At 33.7% G+C, this 14,838-nt stretch overlaps 1 protein-coding gene across 1 annotated transcript in view; it reads right to left on the bottom strand.

The window, feature by feature from the left end:
- The window catches only part of LOC138351562 (uncharacterized), a 32,538-nt gene extending 19,560 nt beyond the window's left edge, over positions 1-12,978 (bottom strand). The window contains exons 1-7 of the mRNA XM_069303355.1: positions 12,834-12,978; positions 10,142-10,297; positions 9,289-9,427; positions 7,676-8,277; positions 4,492-4,734; positions 2,741-3,534; positions 1,414-2,377 (exon numbers count right to left, since the gene is read on the bottom strand). Coding sequence (XP_069159456.1) covers positions 1,414-2,377; positions 2,741-3,534; positions 4,492-4,734; positions 7,676-8,277; positions 9,289-9,427; positions 10,142-10,297; positions 12,834-12,978 — 3,043 coding nt within the window. The remainder of the gene's footprint in view (positions 1-1,413; positions 2,378-2,740; positions 3,535-4,491; positions 4,735-7,675; positions 8,278-9,288; positions 9,428-10,141; positions 10,298-12,833) is intronic.
- Positions 12,979-14,838: the final 1,860 nt, after the last annotated feature.

The following is a 14,838-nucleotide window of genomic DNA, read 5'->3' as shown; positions in this document are numbered from 1 at the left end:
AAATTAGAAGGAAAGATAAATAAACTTTACTTATTATTTCCTCAAAGTTGAAGAGAATTAGTGACCCTTGCTCTTGGACCAGTGCCAGGGGCAGATGGGTGAGATATGGATGACTGATGATGGGTAATGAGTGATAATTGTATGTATGACCTGGGTATCGTTTTCCGGTATTCCATGATAATTTAAGTTTTTTTTTTATTCCTAAAATGAATATATATTGTAACCTTACATACTATATATTAAGTAAACGGTTTATTCAAAACAAAATTATTTCAAGACATGGCTATCAATACAGATCAGATAACAATTAAAATTTTAGATTTATCACCTGACATGATACAATTTAAAATAGAAAATATAAATTTAGCTCTAGTAAATGGATTGCGACGGATTTTTATAGCTGAGACTCCTACTATAGCCATTGATTGGGTTCAAATTAAAAAAAATACAACTATATTAAGTGATGAGTTCATTATTCATCGTCTAGGTCTAATTCCAATACCTTCAGATGAATTCATTAATAAATTAAAGATTCCATGGAAATGTCAATGTATTAACTTTTGTACGAAATGTGCAGTAGAATTTATTTTGGATGTTAAATGTCGTGAAGACAAACAATACCTCATAACAACATCTGATATAATACCATCTTTTCACAAAGAAATCCCAATTTCTTTGGTTAAACTTAATAATGGACAAGAATTATGCTTAAAAGCATATGCTATCAAGGGGATTGGCAAAAACCACGCCAAATGGAATCCGACAATTAATATAGATTTTGATTGCTGTAACAACACTTCTTCTTATTTTCTGGAAGACTGTAATAAACGAAAACAATTTTATTTCAATATTGAAAGTTCAGGTGCATTAAAGCCTGAAAATATTATGCTAATAGGCCTCGAAACTTTAAAAGACAAATTAACCTTCTTATTGGATAAATTTAAATGTTAATACTGTAAATAGAATACCAGACCGGTGTGTGTGTGTGTGTGTGTGTGTGTGTGTGTGTGTGTGTGTGTGTGTGTGTGTGTGTGTGTGTGTGTGTGTGTGCACAAAAAAAAATGGAATAATAAATGATCAAATATTTATTTTGCTTTTAATCATTCAATAAATGCATAAAGACAGAAATTATTGAGCAAGAAATTGATTAGAAAAATTTTGTTTTTATTAAATCATATTTCGTTTTAACCTGATTAGAGTGGTTTAATTCTATATCTTCATTTAATGTATAAGATGAGAAGTTATTATAAATCCAAATGAAAAGTACTAAACTTATCAAAAAAATAGGAATTATAATAATAATAATAAGAACAGTCGAATTGATATTGATTGTTTCTTGTGTGTCATTTGGTGTTGTTGAGTCGGTGGTTTCTTCTTTGGGAGTTTCTTCTGTTGTTTCTAAAGTTGACTGGCTTTCTTCGGTTGTTGGTGGGGTGGTTGCCTTAATAATTATTATTTCTTCTGTTGAGACAACTGTATATGTTTTCGTCGCTGTATCATTTTCCCATGGTGGTGGTGTTGTGGCCGTGGCCGGTCTTTCTGGTGATGTTGTTGCCTGGCTTTCTTGAGGGGTAGATGCTGTCTCCTCATGGGTGTCATTGGTTGTGGTTATTGTTGTTGTTGTTGTTGTCGAGGGAGGAGTAGTTTCTGTTTCCTCATAGTTGTGGTAGTTTTCTGATGATGTTGTTGCCTGGCTTTCTTGAGGGGTAGATGCTGTCTCCTCATGGGTGTCATTGGTTGTGGTTATTGTTGTTGTTGTTGTTGTCGAGGGAGGAGTGGTTTCTGTTTCCTCATAGTTGTGGTAGTTTTCTGATGATGTTGTTGCCTGGCTTTCTTGAGGGGTGGATGTTGTGTCCTTGTGGGTGTCATTGGTTGTGGTTGTTGTTGTTGTCAAGGGAGGAGTGGTTTCTGTTTCCTCATAGTTGTGGTAGTTTTCTGATGATGTTGTTGCCTGGCTTTCTTGAGGGGTGAATGCTGTCTCCTCATAGGTATCATTGGTTGTGGTTATTGTTGTTGTTGTTGTTGTCGAGGGAGGAGTAGTTTCTGTTTCCTCATAGTTGTGGTGATTTTCTGATGATGTTGTTGCCTGGCTTTCTTGAGGGGTGGGTGCTGTCTCCTCATGGGTATCGTTGGTTGTGGTTGTTGTTGTTGTTGTCGAGGGAGGAGTGGTTTCTGTTTCCTCTTGGTTGTAATAATTTTCTGATGATGTTGTTGCCTGGCTTTCTTGAGGGGTGGGTGCTATCTCCTCATAAGTATCAATGGTTGTGGTTGTTGTTGTTGTTGTTGTCTTGGGAGGAGTGGTTTCTGTTTCCTCATAGTTATGGTGGTTTTCTGATGATGTTGTTGCCTGGCTTTCTTGAGGGGTAGATGCTGTCTCCTCATGGGTGTCATTGGTTGTGGTTGTTGTTGTTGTTGAGGGAGGAGTAGTTTCTGTTTCCTCATAGTTGTAGTAATTTTCTGATGATGTTGTTGCCTGGCTTTCTTGGGGGGTAGATGCTGTCTCCTCATGGGTGTCATTGGTTGTGGTTGTTGTTGATGTTGTCGAGGGAGGAGTAGTTTCTGTTTCCTCATAGTTGTAGTAATTTTCTGATGATGCTGTTGCCTGGCTTTCTTGAGGGGTAGATGCTGTCTCCTCATGGGTGCCATTGGTTGTGGTTGTTGTTGTTGTTGTTGTTGTTGTCGAGGGAGGAGTGGTTTCTGTTTCCTCATAGTTGTGGTAGTTTTCTGATGATGTTGTTGCCTGGCTTTCTTGAGGGGTGGATGCTGTCTCCTCATGGGTGTCGTTGGTTGTGGTTATTGTTGTTGTTGTCGAGGGAGGAGTGGTTTCTGTTTCCTCATAGTTATGGTAGTTTTCTGGTGATGTTGTTGCCTGGCTTTCTTGAGGGGTAGATGCTGTCTCCTCATGGGTATCGTTGGTTGTGGTTATTGTTGTTGTTGTTATTGTCGAGGGAGAAGTGATTTCTGTTTCCTCATAGTTGTAGTAATTTTCTGATGATGTTGTTACCTGGCTTTCTTGGGGGGTGGATGCTGTCTCCTCGTAAGTATCATTGGTTGTGGTTGTTGTTGTTGTTGTTGTTGTCGAGGGAGGAGTAGTTTCTGCTTCCTCATAGTTATAATAATTTTCTGATGATGTTGCTACCTGGCTTTCTTGAGGGGTAGATGCTGTCTCCTCGTAAGTATCATTGGTTGTTGTTGTGGGCACGCCGCGCCGCTCGAGAGCACGCCCACGCAGCCTGGCGTCTACCGAAGGGACGGAGATGCGCCGGTCCGAGCTCGGTTCAGAACAGTTGGCCGGACAGAGCGGACGTCCCCGACCTTCACCTCGCCCAGTCTCCTCATAGTTATAATAATTTTCTGATGATGTTGTTGCCTGGCTTTCTTGAGTGGTAGATGCTGTCTCCTCATCAGTATCATTGCTTGTGATTGTTGTTGTTGTTAAGGGTGGAGTAGTTTCTATCTCTTCATCTGAAGTTGACAGGCTTTCTTGAGGGGTGGATGCTGTCTCCTCATCAGTATCATTTTCTGTTGATATTACTACCAGTCTTGGTTTGGCTGTTGTTGAGTTGCTAATAAGAGGTTTAGTTATCTTTTTCTTTTTAGTTGTTGTTGTGTTGTAAGCTGCTCTCTCATTTTCTGAAGTTATCATTAGTGAGACAAATGTAGATGTTTCCGTCACTGTATCATTTTCCCATGATGTTAGAGGGGCTGTTGATGTTTTCTCATTTTCATCCGTTAAGTGGGAAGATGTAATTGGTGTAGTTGTGTTTTTCTTTTGGGACCACATACAACTTTTGGTAAATCCAACTATTAATATGAGTATTAGCACATTCATTTTCCTTTAGTGTCAGGAAAAGGTTGATATGTGAATCGATCAAAATTCACAGAAGAAATGAAATAAATTTGCTGTGATTTACTATATTTATATGGTCCACTAGGAAAATCGATCACAAGACACTGCCAGGGTAGCAGGCACAAACCCCGTTAACAGCACTAGCCTGTGTGAGAGAGAGACACACACACACGTCCGCTCTCTCTGGGAGGCAGCGTGCCACTGTAAGGAAAAGGAGCCGGAGGATCTTTTTTTATCTCCTCTCTCCATGGTGTAGGTGCCGGAAGCACTCAACTATATTTTAATATCAAATCTTGTTTGCTCCCAGTATATGATTTACCTACCAATTTCAGAAGAATTTCGCAAAATTTTTAGGCAAATTTCCTTACAAATGGTGATTTACTAAAAAAAAAAAAAAAATAGAATTTAGTTTTGTTAACAAAAAAAAATATAGCATATTGGAATAATACAAAAATCTATTAATTTCTTTTAATAATTTTTAGTTTTACATTATCATTTTTAATGTATAATTTCTTATTATAACATATTAAGGAAATTTAATGCTGCTTCCTCTTGATTTTCATAATTAATACAATTCTCCTCTTCATTTAATTCTCCAACTAAAGGGGCTACTATTTTACTATTTTCCACATCTAAATTACACTTCTCTGCCTCTTTAAAATCGTCCTCATTAACTTTTTTCTCAATTTTTATTCGTTTGAATGGTGGTTCTTCTGCTGTGACACTTCCATTACATATAGGTTCTTCTACCTGAACTTCATCTATTACTTTAGAAATAATATCTTTATATTTGGGCATTAGTTTCTTCCTAATGCTATTATTAGTTAAAAGAATTTGTTTAATTGCATCAGAGGCTTGATTTCGGATATTGTTAGCTGGGACATCTGAATAAAAAACAGAATCTAAATTACGTAGATACAGAATTAATTTGTTATTAAAAACTCCAATTTCAGATAAACCAAATGAAATTAAAGCATTAACAGGACACAGAGATTCTCTAATTTCAACAAAGGTTTCACTTGAGTAAGGGATTCGGTTACGACCAATCCCATATATTTTAGAATTTTTGATGTAAACATTTCCTAGCGGCGAACCCATGTAAACTTCATCTTCTTTAGGGTTGACCACAAAAGGACAAAATTGAACACCTAAATTTATACGTTGACGCAAACACTCGTTCTGAAATTGTGGCTGTTTTTGTATAAGTATTTCATTACATTTTAAAGAACATTGTTTATCTTTATGACCATCTATATACATTGATGCGCTCCAGATTTTACCCTGGGAAGGTTTATCAATTTTTAATGCCTCAGCTATTGGTTGGATTAGAATTTCTTCAAATATTTTCTGAATATCTTCACCGAATTCAATATTTCCAATCTTATTAGGTACTAAGGCAAATTTTGTTCCTCCCGAAACTATAAAACATTTGACATCCAACAACTTAACGGTTAAGCTAGTTAAATAATCATTGTTAATTCTATAATATTTCATGTTGTTTTGGTTATTTGCCTTGATTTTTTCTTCAAATACAGAACTACCGAGTTTTTCATATTGTTCTTTATATTTAGTTAATTTCTCTAAAATATTGTTTTTATTCAACTCTCTTAAATTTTCGATGGTTATCAATTTTTTGTGAATATTGGGTGGCTCATTGGGAAGTATATAATAATTCGAACTTGAAGCTTTGTTCAGCATTTCTGCAATAATTTCCATAACCTCTTCATCTTCGTTGATGAAGTTGAGGGTGCTATAATACTTTTCTTCAGATTGAAGTTGAGGGGGAGGAGGGTGAGATTGATAAATTCCATCTGTAGTTGTTGGTTGGTGATATATTGAGGTTGCATTTTTTGCCTGAATTATTGTTTGTTGTTGCTGTAGTTGTGTTGTTGCTGCTGGTGGATAGGTAGTAGAAGGTAAATATTGACCATAATATCCTGAGGTATTCATTGTATAAAAGAGTCAAAATGATATAATGAGTTATAAACTTTTGATATCCTAATTATATACTGACTTTAAAAATATATATATATATATATATATATATATATATATATATATATATATATATATATATATATATATATATATATGTCGTACCTAGTAGCCAGAACGCACTTCTCAGCCTACTATACAAGGCCCGATTTGCCTAATAAGCCAAGTTTTCATGAATTATTTGTTTTTCGACTACCTAACCTACCTAACCTTACCTAACCTAACTTTTTCGGCTACCTAACCTAACCTAACCTATAAAGATAGGTTAGGTTAGGTTAGGTAGGGTTGGTTAGGTTCGGTCATATATCTACGTTAATTTTAACTCCAATAAAAAAAAATTGACCTCATATAGAATGAAATGGGTAGCTTTATCATTTCATAAGAAAAAAATTAGAGAAATTATATTACTTCAGGAAAACTTGGCTTATTAGGCAAATCGGGCCTTGCATAGTAGGCTGAGAAGCGCGTTCTGGCTACTAGGTACGACATATATATATATATATATATATATATATATATATATATATATATATATATATATATATATATATATATATATATATATATATATTCATAATATATATATATATATAACTTTAAATAAAATGTATAATATGAATTTTCTGCCAATGTGTCTCGCCTTATGGCGACAAATGGTAATATAATTAACCACCGATCATCATCATTATCTATCTTATTTTGTTTATTTTCCATAATTATATCATACATATCACACTCCAAACTATAAACAAAAATAAAAAAGGCTAACATCTCTTCGAAACAGTTAGAATTTAATGTGAATAAAATGTCTGTATTATTAATATTGCTACTATTCACCATTGAGATCGTTGGTACCAAATGTGTCAGTTTGCTTACATTACCAGAAAGAAAATGTGATATATTTTTTAAATTGCTAAATTTTCGACATTGAGAATCAGAATCTAGAGTCACCCACATTTTTCTTTTGGTCTTATCATAATGAAAAGTTGTACGTATAATAAAATTACATTCAGAATTTTTTTTCTTATTCTTCTTCTTATTATTATTATTATTATTATTATTATTAGTAGTAGTAGTAGTAGTATACCACCATTTATGTTTTCTAGTCAAAGACGATATATAAAATTTTGAATTTTCTAAACACTCGTAATGAAATGAGGGCCATATTGAAGTTATTTCAATGCAAGGAATATTTAACAAAAGCTTCCAGGCACTCAGATTACAAACTCTATAACCATGTGCAACATGTTTTTCATAGAGCTGATATCTTTCATTTTTTTGATAATCCAAGCTTAACTTTTCTATACTATATTGAGACGCATTTTCTGAATCAGCAGTCTGAATAAGGGCATTAACAGTTTGGCCTATATCAGAAATTAATCCCATTAAACGATTAATTATTTGTATTTGGGGTCTATATGTAATAGCTGGACATAGACACACACTCTTGGGTAAAGTTAAAGCCCTTGGTACTAATGGTACCATTGTATAGTATGAAATATGAGTACCACCTTCTGCTGTTATTGTACCTGGATGAAGTTGCTCAATTTTAGTTCCCAAGCAATAATGAATGCAACTAGTTGATTTATACATATGAAGAGGTCGAATTTTAATGGTACTCAAAAAGCGCTGGTGGTTGATCTCATCATCATTTTGATTTATTATTTGATTAAACCATTGTGTTACTTCATTTCTAATATTTTTAAAAATGTGAGCTGGGTCATTGTCCCATAAAATCATAAGAACATGTTGCAATAAATTTGTTAAGTCACGATGATTACTAAGGTTGATACGTTTTTTATAACCACTGATTTTACATTTATTGCCAACTTGTCTTTCTTGTATAGTCATATAATTTTTTTTTTATTAGCACTAGAACACCAAATGAATTTTCGAAAGCTAGTTTGAGATAACATGTAGAAGGTATATCTTGTCTGAGATTAGTATTACAACGATTAGCCAATTCATCTCCAGTTCCTGCTGAACGAGATACCTTCAGAAATAATGAATCAGTGTCGCCATATAAAACTGTCGCTCCAATTCCATTTTCATCTTTAGTATAAAAATGTTGAGCTCGATTAAGATGATACCGACCATAACCAGTAACCATGCATGGGACCAGTTCATCTGCGAGTAGTTTAATGGCCGCCATTGCACCATAAATAGAATTTACCATAATCTTAAGAGCGTTAGCTTGAGTGGTCATTCCTAATTTTTTCATAATACCTCGTCCATTTACTAATTTTTCACATATCTGACGTAATGGTGATTGAGTGTATGGTTTTCCTTCTTGGACTTTAACACTCACATAAGCAAAATAAGGATCTTCATCCATAATAAGTATATGAAATAAACTTTCATCAACTTCTGGGAGTTGACAACGTGAAATTCGAGTCACGAACCCTCGATTTAAATTATAGTCAATAATTAAACTAGGATATAATGAACAAAAATCAAAAACAAATATTGAATGAGTATTAGAAGCTAAATGTACTCCAATTTTCGGTTCAAGAACTTCAGCGCCATTGTAAGTGTTTTTTCTACCTGTATCCAAATGATCCTTTTGTTCAATGGAATGTTTAGCGTATCGATTTTGTGGAAGAATACGACCTATTTCCCATTGAGATTGTGAATAACAGTTTACCTTATTAATGAGATGTTCGTCAATAGGAGCCGTATAAATTGAATTAAGTAAATTTATAAGGTAACGTCTCACAATAGCTGTAGAACTGGCACCAAGACAATGGTATGGGTCAAGGTCGCCCATACGAGATAAACCCATTGTAATTCTAATAGTATTAAGGTGCCCATTCAATTGAGTGACCAGATCCACATCTACAGTACAATAATCTAGAAAATTTAAAAAAAAACTATCCGGTTCCTCTCCATTGTCTTCTAAATTTTTATACATTTTATTTATAGCTACAATATTAAAATCTACTTTATTGCGGCCCATTATAGCTTCTGCACAAGCATCTAAACTATCAGAAGGTGGTTCAAGAAACTTACCAACTGGAATTTTTTTTTTACGCCAAATCATAACATCTACATCTAAAATCCAAGGTGGAGTCATATGGGGTACGGTTCTCATATCACAATATGACCTTAAAGTGTAAGTGTGGAAAAATAAATGTCCAGGTAAAAGACCATGAAATAGTGCTCGTTTGAAGACGAATGGATGGTCGTATCCATCAGTGTTATAACCAGTAGCGAAAATATGTTGAGGTGTGCTTAGTAACTCCAAAGATCGAGAAAGAGTCTGTTTTTCTGAAGAATATAATTCAACATGGATCGAAATTCCTTGTTTAGTTATCATGGAAAATTCTCTTTTTTTGTTTTGAGAATTTGGATAATATACAACTAAAAGGGTATTTATGTCACTTAATTCAGTTGGATATTGGGCATTCATTACAGTTGCTGTCTGAAAAGAAGTAGCAACTAACCTATCATATGAACTATCCCCTAGAGGAATGGCACCAGTTAAATCATGCCGACTAGTTTCTATATCAAATGAGAGGATCCGATATGGTGGAAAAAAGTTGTCGATATCCCCACTCACAAAAACAAGTTGATTGTCATGTACTTTAAATAAACCCATAGATTGAAATTTTGGATTGTGTCGTCGTTCACAGTCAAAATAACATTGGTATGAATTAAAATATTTACCCATAGCATTAATACCAAATGGATGATAGTTATATTTTAGAAAGTTAAAGAGATCCATACACCTACGATAACCTTTACAAAAAACGCGAGCGGCATAACCTCGATATTTTTCCAATTGCAAATCTTCCAATGAGGCTTCGCCCATAATCAAATGACCATTCTGACTATGTTCAGCTTCAAGAGTATAATAATCTATCAGCCCACAATTATACAAAAATATCATAGAACGATCAAATAGTTCACGTTGTTGTGTAACTAAAACTAAGTGATCAAAATTTGATGTATCAAAAATTACTCGTATAGGGTCTTGTGGTACTATATTTTCACGATTTAAACCACTATCTTGAATTTGACTTTGAGGCACTGGAATCCCATAAAATTCTTGTTCTTCAACATTCCATGAATATATTCACACATAATCTAGCATGGATAATTCAACTAGTTTGGGTTTCATATTTAAGTTTACAAGAAGAGAAAGGTAGAAGAAGGATAAATATACTGTCATATAATTTTTTATTTTTTTTTCTTGTATTATAATACTATAATATTCTTCTGCCATATAAATATAACCCAATTAGTTTTTTTATATAGTGAAACATTTTACATTTGTTTAATCAATTTCATCATTACTTGACTTGATGATAACACTTTCAAATAGTACAGTCAACATTTTTAGTTTGTCACTATTTAATGACTTTGCATGCTGACGAAGTATATCTGTTATTCTAATGAATGATATTGATTTATTGTCAGTCATTAAATAATCCTTAACCCATTTATTGTTATCTGGAGAGAGATTTGGAAAAATAATATGGATATAAAATGTATTTGAACAGAATGTAATTTGGTAAAAAACATCTAATTCTTTATAATCTAATTCTTTATCGTTTTCTATAAACAAAATTTCTAGATCAATATTAGCAGTTGTTTGCTTATCATGATCTTTCTTTTTCAACCTTTTTTTTTGTTTTTGTTTTTCTCTTCTTCTTCTGCAAATCCATTATTAACGCCAAATGGGACAGTCAAGAGTTATTTAATCTCTGCATAATGAACAACACACCATCTTTAACTGTAAAAAAAATAAAAGGAAATTACCATACTTTATTAGAAAAATTGACTATTTCATAATGAAAGTATATCATTTCAGAGAAAAATGAGGCAAAAAAAAAAAAAAAAATACAGTTCAATAATTTGAAAATTAAATTTAATTAATTAACACTTTTCTGAGAACTTCATTTGGATTTACGGGAAGGTTTATTTAAGCGCTTGTCGGATCACGACGTACATTTACGGACTGTGTTATAGTGTGGATATACTACTCGATTGACTTGGCGTTTGTATGAATATGTTTGCCATTAAATTTCTTGTTTTCTCTAATAGGCACAGTGCCTATTTGAGAAAACGGTAATGTATTGTAACTTGAAGGAGAGACTATTGAATTGGTGACACAACGAGGGTAATTGCGCACTCCACACACTCTTGTGTTGGACGCGATCATGATTCTACATTTATATCTACATATCTGTGTAGAGAATTTTATTCCGAACACTATACAAACCAAAAAAAAACGGTGTGAAATAAGTATAAACTTGAAAAACATGAGCAAAGTAAAAAAAATTTTTACGCTCATGGGTACAATCACAACAGTGTCGTCGCTGCTGAAATCACGGCTAATGCTTCGCCCAGTTCCCACACTCGTGTGGAACATAATTAGACATTGATAGGCATATGTCTGGGTATGGAATTTTATTGCGAATTCCGTGATATCAAAATAAGCGCTGTAGGATGACTGTGAGGCTGGTAACAAATGAAAGAGTATGAACATTTACTTTCTGTTTGGGTGTCACGGCGAGTCATCTTCGTGTTTATTTACTTCGTGGTGGGATAGCAAATGCTTTGGTGACATTCACTTTTTTGTGCACTAAAGTGTTTTAAACCTTTAATAATCAAATATATGACAAAAGGATAATAATAATAATAATAATAATAATAATAATAATAATAATACAACTTTAATCTTACTGTGAATCCTCCAGAAGTAGGACGACCAGTATGTTGCTTATTGATTGGTCAAAAGATCGATGGATACTGAATGTGTTGTGGAGCGGTGGGTGTGTGTGGCTGGGAGCAGGTTGAGCACGATGTGGATGAGGCACACTGGAGCCACAAACTGAAGGTCTGACGGAGGGCTCTGGGTGCTACTCTCCCGGTGGAGAGAAGTGGTGGTGGTGGGGGGGGGGTGAGCTCTTAATTTATATGACATTATGTCTCATTGTTCGTTGTTGCTAGTGAGAAAGCAAATGTTTTTCATTATTTTGGGAGTTGACTCCTTTCCCTTTTACCCATTTAATCAACCAATATAGATTTCTGAGCCTACTGGGTTTTATTTATCATATATACATTTAAACTGTGTATGAAGTCAATTTATAAACTACCACAACATCCCAAATAATTTCATTCACTCTCTCTTTCTCTCTCTCTTTCTCATTCACTCTCTTTCTCATTCACTCTCTCTCTCATTCACTCTCTCTTTCTCTCTCTCTTTCTCATTCACTCTCTCTCTCTCTTTCTCATTCACTCTCTCTCTCTCTCTCTCTCATTCACTCTCTCTCTCATTCACTCTCTCTCTCTTTCTTTCTTTCTCTTTCTCTCTCTCTTTCTCATTCACTCTCTCTCTCTCTCTCTCTCTCGTTCTTGTTTTCTTTTCTTTTCTTTTCTTCCACTAAAATTAAACTAAATTATAAAATATCTTCAAGACAGTCAGCAGCGAGAATTCCACGTGGTGTATAAATTCTACCGTCATAACCACAAATAAGTAAACAAGTACAATACAATAGTTTTATATAAGCATATCCATATAGAGCTATGTCTTTATTAGATGCATCACGTGACAGTTGGGCCATTTTAATAAAGCTTTGACGGTTCATTCCTTCAAGAAAACTTTGATGAGCTCGTTCATTTATTTTGCCGACAATCTGCCATAAATGATCAATTGAAAAACGAGATGATTCAGACTGAATCATACATTTTATAGTATTATTATTACTTACACTAGGAAATATTTTTTCAACAAAATCAACATAGGATGGTGTAGGTTGACGAATAAACTGTAGCAAATCATTATAAGATATCGAAAAAACTTTTTGAGTTTTAGTTATTTTATGACAAATCTCTCTAAGATGAATGAATATATCATATGCTTTCGAGGAAGATTCAGTTATAGCTAAACGATACAGAGCTCCATGAATTTCATTTCTATTAAGACCATATAGGTAATATAACATTAAAATTTCATCAAGATCAAAAGCTAAACGTAGACTACCTGGTAAGACAAAATTTGTACGAGGATGGAAAAGAATAACGACTTCAGCTTCAGAAGCCACATTATGACTTACTGGAATAACTTGCATGGCATCACCATCGAAGTCGGCATGATTACCATGCACAATGCTAGTAGATATAGCCATGACTGGATAGATCCAAAAAGCTTTCACCCGATGCTAGGTAAAATTTCTATCATCAAGTGTAGGATAATGGTGGGCAAGAACATAACGTGGACAATCTAGTCGTCTCCATACACTAATAGGAAGAATACATTCATCTGGTTCAAGTTCATTACAGGGGGTAATAATGACGCGGGCTGAACCAATGTATCGTTTATTGTGTCCATGTTGACGTATAGAAGAAAATTTACCACTTTTCATTCGACTCAACACTGATCCATAACTCGTTTTAACTTTACTCATATTTACACTAGGATCTGAAATAAGTTTTTTGTAAAACGGCAATGATCGTTGATGATTCATAAGGAAGGCTAAAGGTGCAATTAACCGGTGAATTCCATTCGATAACTTTATATGCACACTATAATTAAGTTCATTAGGATCATTTCTTAATTCAAATTGCGATTGGGTTGTAAGTCGCTCAAATAATATTCTTGGGTTTCTAAAGAGGAATTTATCATGAGTGTTATTATTATCTGCTTTTTATGAGCTATTTCCTTGCCAAATATGATTAAGGTAAATTCTAAATTCAGCATATGAATGTTCATATTTTGTTTGGCACGCTTTACATTGCCATCCACCTGTTGTTGGACGAAAAATACGGTTTCTCACTTTAAGATAACGAAAAATAGCATTAGAAAGACCCTGGACTGAATTTGCATTTGGGAATACACTTGATAATAATTCTTCATGGGGTTTGAAAATTAAATGACATTGAGAGCACTTTATAAAACGAGGATAACTATCATTTAAGTTTCTAGTTAAAACTTTATAATTACTCATGTAACGTTTAAATTTATTTCGATCAATACAAATTACACAATTTACAAAGTAACAACTAGGACAGACTGACTGACTAAATGCTATGAAATATTTTAGATCTGTCTTAACCAGTTGGTTTGTTAATTTAGATATTCGTATATACTTATACGATATATTTTCATTTCCAATATTTTCTTTCCTTTTATGTTGCTTTCAAAATTAGTAGATTTAGATTTAATGTTGCAAATATTTAATACAATGTCATCATAAGTTTCTAATGAAATTGTTAATGGTTTTATTGTATAATATGATTGTTGTTTTTGTCCCAATTGGGAAACTTTTTTACCCATGAAAGATGTTTCGATATTTAATGATGTATTTTTATATCCCCTAATAGGCATTAACCGTTTGTAAGAGGTCATTATAGTGAAAGAGTGTTAGTATTTATGAAAAAATATTACATCGCGTTCCTATATAAAGTACAGTACCCTTCCTTCTGATATTATTTATTCTCTGACTCCCAAACCTTACAATGGTCAGGAAGAATCCCACTCAAACTAAAACTTCAGCATCAGTTATGGACATAGCAGCAATTGCTAATCAACCTGAAGTGGTTGAATTAACTAACAAGAAACAATCACGCAAAAGGAAATCACAATCTCCTAATGCTCTATATCGTAATTTAATGATTATTAATGAAGAACAGGAAGACGAAAAATATTTAATTACATACAATTCAGGTAATAGGAAACTGAAAACCAAGGAAGAAATTATCCAAAAAGTGGATGAAACTTTTCATGTATTTAAAGAAAGTCAAAGAGAAGAAAGTAAATACCGCATCATTGCAGGGCATGAAGATAAAAAAATGGACAAATGCGAAAGTATTTTGATTAAGTTTTATAAAAAAACATTGCCACCATCAATTCCAGATATACCCATTCCCGAAGTTGTGGTAATGGAACCTGATGAAGGAAAAGGAAAAGAAATTTCGGCTTCAGAGTTATCAGTAGAAGAATCATCGCAAGCATTTATATCTCCATCTCCATCAACATCCACAGCAAA

This window comes from Procambarus clarkii, chromosome 50, assembly GCF_040958095.1.
Source record: "Procambarus clarkii isolate CNS0578487 chromosome 50, FALCON_Pclarkii_2.0, whole genome shotgun sequence".
NCBI lineage: Eukaryota > Metazoa > Arthropoda > Malacostraca > Decapoda > Cambaridae > Procambarus > Procambarus clarkii.
This window is presented reverse-complemented; position numbering and strand designations above follow the sequence as displayed.